Below are 5,811 nucleotides of genomic sequence, written 5' to 3' on the forward strand. Positions count from 1 at the left end.
CACATGTATGTGTGAAAATATACACCCAAATGAAACTAGACCTCAGCCAAATATAGCCCAGAAGGCAGCGCAGAGCCTGGGTCTGCCCTGGAGAGGATGGGAACCTGGGAAGGCTTCCTGGAGGAAGTGAGGCTCTAGGTAAAATAGGCAGACTGGGACAAGTCTTTCTGCCCCAGGAAGGACTCCACCCATTCCTGGGGGCTGTTTCCACACTGCCACCTGCATAAGCCCCAGGTTCACCTGATTCACACGCCGAAGTGGGGACACATCCACAGCCTGCCGGCGCACTGTCCCAGCTCGCCCAATACGTGTTGAATCCTCCCGGGGGCCACTATTGATGATGGCATTGACCAGAACCTGCAGAGGGTTCTAAGAGAGAAGGTAGCTATGAGCCTGACATTTGTGCTCCACAGATCTTTCCCCCATTCTTGTCACCCTTATAACAATGGCAGTTGCACCATATAGGGGGTCAGTCCGCCATATATACCATGAGGCTTTGGGGGGTGGCGGGGGCGTAGTAAGGGCATGGCCTGTTCCCACTGGCCGCAGAGCCCTACCTCGCCTGTGAGCAGGTGGATGATCTCGAAGGCATGCTTGACAATGCGCACAGTCATGAGCTTCTTGCCATTGTTGCGGCCATGCATCATCATTGAGTTAGTGAGGCGTTCCACGATGGGGCATTGTGCCTTGCGGAAGCGCTTGGCAGCATACCTCCCGGCACTGTGAGGCAGGTACTTGGCATACTTCTCTTTCACTGCAATGTAATCCTTAGCAACAGGGAAAGGGGATGAAGGGACAATGGTTAGGAACAGGATGGGCATTGGCCGGGGCCTAGAACCCACAAAAAGTAGCCCCCAGCCACCCGGACTTCTGGTCAGCCTCCCCAGGGGACTTGGATGTGTAAGCCTCACCCACCATAAGAAAATAAAACCTAAACAAGGGACTTTATTAAGTTACTAAACCCACTTCCTTTATACTGGGAAGGAAAGAGTGGAAATCTAGGGAGGTTAGAGCCCATGATTTCAGTCTTCTAAAGCAGTGTTCCTCAAACTCTGCACTACAGGCATTTGTTTTAAGGCAAACATGAAATGAAAAGTTTATTGAGGCAAAGAAAGGTAGGTATAAAGCGTAAGAAAATTTACAGAGCAAAATATACTTGCCATAGCAACAAATGGGCCTGCACTGCCAAAGTAGGCAAAGAAGCCTACTTGGGCCTGGGGATTTTTAAACCAGGTAATTCTGTTGAGAGTACTGTCACCTACACTATAGGATGTTTAGCAGCATCTGGTATGCCAGTAGCACCCACCTCAGTTCTGACACTTAAAAATGTACCCAGACATTGCAGAGAGTCCACTGCAACCACAGGTCTTAAACTTGTTAAAAATCATTTAACAAGCCTTCCTTATCCTCAGAAGGAAGCCTAGGAAATTACCAAAATACTAACCCTAGGTAGTATAGGTAAAGGGGGGATGGAAACAGAGGAGCTGTATTTGAAGAGGATTACTATTGTCTGTTCCATTAACAAAAAAAAAAAAATATGGGTTCTCTGTCTACTTGTCCTGGGAAAGTAGACCCATTCACACCCTGTAAACTTTCCTTTCTCTTCTTTTTTTGGTTGTAGCCATCATTGTTGTTTGGCGGGCCTGGGCTAGATTCGAACCCGCCACCTTAGGTGTATTTGGCTGGCGCCTTAGCCACTTGAGCCACAGGCGCTGAGCCCCCTTCTCTTCTTCAATAAAGCTTGTTACATGTTTGCCTTATACAAAACTTAGTGAAAGGCCATTCTATCACTTGCATGTGAGAACATATACAAGCTGCATATTTCTACAAAGAGTAGTGGGAAAGGAACACAGGAAACCAATACTGGCAGTCCAGTGTCTACCCTTAAGAGAAGCACCTGCAGAAACAGGCAAGTAGAAGGGTGTACAAGCAGGGCTTCACTATGCAGTACAAAACTGCAAACATCAAACCACCTAGGAAGGGCTTCACCCTACAGCCAGGGCATGGGTGTTTAAGATGGAGTTAATTCCAACACTACACTTTAAAAAAAAAAAAGACAGAGTTTCACTTTGTCGCCCTCGGTAGAGTGCCATGGTATCACAGCTCACAGCAACCTCCAAACCCTGGGCTTAGGCAATTCTCTTGCCTCAGCCTCCCGAGTAGCTGGGACTACAGGTGTGTGCCACAAGGCCCAGCTATTTTTTGGTTGCAGTTTAGCCAGGGCTGGGCTGGAACCCACTAACCTCGGTATATGGGGCCGGCGCCCTACCCACTGTGCCATAGGTGCTGTCCCCAACACTACACATTTTTTTTTTTTCTTTTTTTGAGACGGAGCCCCAAGCTATCCCCCTGAGTAGAGTGCCATGGCATCACGCTCACAGCAACCTCCAACTCCTGGGCTCAAGGGAGTCTCCTGCCTCAGCCTCCCAAGTAGCTGGGACCACAGGCGCCCGCCACAGCACCCAGTCATTTTTTTTTTGGTTGCAGCCATCATTGATGTTCAGCGGGCCCGGGCTGGGGATTCAAACCCGCCACCCCAGGGCTGGCTGGCGCCCTTGCCGCCTGAGCCACAGGCGCCGAGCCAACACTACACTTTTACTTCCCCAATCCCAAACAGAGCAGGTACTTAATGTCACTTTCTTATTGGGCAAAAAACATAGTGAACACAGTTCTCATGAATATACATTTAAAGGGTTGTTAAAAACAATAAAGGAAACACATGAACATAAGTAACAGACATTTAGTGTCTGAGGCATAGTGGTGCTTTAGTGAGAAAGTTTATGGACCTCCCAAACAAACCCATGAAAGAAAAACTAAGATGTGAAAGACATTCATCCTAGCACTCTGAGGCAGAACTGCATGAGGTCAGGAGTTCAAGACCAACCTGGGCAAGAACAAGATCCCATCTCTACCAAAAATAGAAAGAAAAGGTCCAGGCATGGTGGTGGACAGCTGTGGTTTCACCTACTTGGGAGTTAGGCAGGATTACTTGAGCCTGGGAATTTGAGGTTGCAGTGAGTTATGCTGACACCATTGCACTCTAGCTGGAGGACAGAGGAAGCCTCTGTCTCAAAAAAAAGAAAATGATGTTCATTCATTAGGCATTAGTGCCTAGGTCCCGTATTTTAATTCCTCTTAAAACAATGAAAAAAATAAATACAATACAATTCAAATTATAAATTATCTCTATACCAAAGCAGCCATAAAATATAATTTCTAATAATTTCTTTTAATGCAGAAAGGATCCATAAAAGCAAAAGTTCCTAAAGCCCATGAAATTCATGATGGGAAGGAAAAAAAAGGTTACGTGTAAAAAAAAAAAGGTTACGTGTAAAACAACATGGGATTAAGAACAAACTTACCAATTTCAAAAATACAGATACTGGCATAAGGATAGACATATAGGCCAAGAGATATAATTTAACACCCCAAAATAGACCCATACACAAATGGCCTATTAATTTTGGACAAGTATGCCAAGACAATTCAGCTTCTTCAAGAGATAGTGCTAGAAACTGGATACCCACATCCAAGAGCAGATATTGGGCATTTATACCTGAAAATAGTAAGTTGTAACAGGCACTGTGGCTCACACCTGTCATCCTAGCACTGAACGATGTCAGCCCCAGCAGCCACTGTCTCTATAAAAAATAGAAACATTAGGTAGGAATGGTGGCTGATGCTGCTTGGGAGGCTGAGGCAGGAAGACTGCCTGAGCCCAAGAGTTTGAGGTTGCAAGTGAGATGTGATACCTGTGCACTCTAGCCCAGGCAACAGATAAACAACCTGTCTTTAAAAAAAAAAAAAAAAAAAAAGTAACTGTTAAGTGTATTTTGCTACAAAAACATATAAAACATGTGGAAATGTGATGCTCCTTACAGGTAATGAACCATTTCATAACTAAAGTTGCAACCACCTTTGGGCAGTGAATGAATGTGACAGAAACGGCAGTCAAGGGATCCTTCTTGGAAGGGAAACCTGTCATGGTTTCAGCACTTGACTTAGAAAAAAAAAAAAACAACCAACAAGTGTGAAGTGTTCCTTCCTGGAAAAAAATCACCATCCCCAGCCAAGAAGACTAACCACCAGGCACCCCTTACCTGTAGAGAAATGTCATTGATCTGTACATCATCAGTGCTCCACTTGCCGAAGAGTTTGATGTCAGGGGTTTCTGCCACTGCTGGTGCAGCTGTTTCCCACTCCGTCATCCTGGGGACAACACAGGAACACGAAAAAACTGTCAAGAGGCTAGCCAGCTTTGGGCACAGGCACACCCATGTTTGACTCTCTGAGGCTGGCCCCTATCCTATGGTGAATCAGGAAATTACACAGAACCAAGGCTGTGAACATCATTTCAAGCCCTAGGAAAAGAAATCACTTAGCTATCAGCAGAAGCACTGTCTTTCAAGTAGGGCCTCTGGGCCCAAGACCTTACAGTCATCCCATCAACACCTGCTGCATGAAGGTGTAACAGCTCAGTAGATGCCAAACGCCCTAAGACTGGATCCACTAGGATTCTGGAATTCAAATTCCAGCCATGCCTTTTATAGGCTCTTTGACTCTGAGAAAATCAAACACTGCTTTGGACTCAGTTTCCTCACCCATGTAGTGGGACCGTAATATGCCATAAAGGTCCAACATACGAATTATGAGGCACTATCAACACAAAGGTCCTGATTTTGAACCGATGTGCTACAAAAATTTTTTAAGATTAAATTGTTCTGGAAGAAACGTCAAAGCACAGTAAGTATATTCTTTTTTTTTCTCTTAAGTTTTTGGGATCAAGGTAATTTACGTGTGCCGCCTATGTTTAATTATAGGTTCGAGGGTGCCACAAGATTAAAAAAAAAAAAGTTAAAAAACGCTGCTCGAAAGGCTACTAAGGACACGTGTACAATGCAAGGAAAGTGCACCATGTAGCTAAGAATAGGAGACTTCCTATCTCAATGTAAAACTGCAGAGTCCAAACCAAACCACCATCCTCCAGACGTCCTGGGCGGCAACGCTACAGAGGCACCGGAGCAACAGGAAGAAGCCAAGTAACTTCGCAAGAGTCCGTTGTCTCTGTACCTTTTCCAGGAGAAGTAAGGCCCAGAGAGGCAAGGTCCGACCTTGGGGCCTTCCCAAGGCCTAACGGAAGACCCTAAGCAGTCCCTCGGACTCCAGACCCCGCAGCCGCCTCACCTGAGAGAACAGCCGGAGCGCCTCTATAGCTCTGAGCGGACCACGCGCCGCCCTGACACAGACAGGAAGAGACCGTGCGCAGCGGTCCGACGCTTTTAGATAGACGGAAAGCTTCCGGGTCAGTGGCAGCAGCGCCGCCGTAAAAGAACACCATGTGCTAACAGACCAATCCAGACCAAGGATGCAAAAATTGCGCACGTTTCTCTAATGGCGCGAGTACACCATGAGCGCATGCGCAATTGCAGAGGCGGTCCCTCTAGCGTTCCTGGCGGATGTCCGACATTCAATACTTGCCCGTTCAGGGCGCTTGCACAAGCGCAGCGATCTCCGTGAGGCTACCATCGCCATGTCTAGTAAGGGCAAAAGTCCAATCCACACATGCTTCTTCCTTTGGCGGCTGACCTCACGCCCCACCCACCCCAGGTTTGGAGCAGAGGTAGCCAGTTCGGCATCCTGTCGTTCCTCCTCGCTGTCACAGCTGCCTTAAAGGCACGCGTGTGCTGCGGGTCGGAGTTGGCGGAAAGGGCTCCAGCCGTCTCTACCACCTCCCGCGGGCTCCGGGTAGTAGGGCGCATGCGCGAGCCCCTCCCTAACGCTTGAGAGCCGGGAGCCTCCGGAGGGGCGATC

The 5,811-nt window shown here is 47.4% G+C and overlaps 1 protein-coding gene across 1 annotated transcript in view; it reads right to left on the bottom strand.

The window, feature by feature from the left end:
* RPS5 (ribosomal protein S5) overlaps positions 1-5,281 on the bottom strand; it is a 6,734-nt gene extending 1,453 nt beyond the window's left edge. Inside the window, exons 1-4 of the mRNA XM_012808626.2 lie at positions 5,185-5,281; positions 4,101-4,209; positions 558-767; positions 241-369 (exon numbers count right to left, since the gene is read on the bottom strand). Coding sequence (XP_012664080.1) covers positions 241-369; positions 558-767; positions 4,101-4,208 — 447 coding nt within the window. The 5' untranslated portion in view covers position 4,209; positions 5,185-5,281. The remainder of the gene's footprint in view (positions 1-240; positions 370-557; positions 768-4,100; positions 4,210-5,184) is intronic.
* Positions 5,282-5,811: the final 530 nt, after the last annotated feature.

The sequence above is a fragment of the Otolemur garnettii genome, unplaced genomic scaffold (genome assembly GCF_000181295.1).
Source record: "Otolemur garnettii isolate 467f Iridium unplaced genomic scaffold, OtoGar3 scaffold00091, whole genome shotgun sequence".
NCBI classification, from domain to species: Eukaryota; Metazoa; Chordata; class Mammalia; order Primates; family Galagidae; genus Otolemur; species Otolemur garnettii.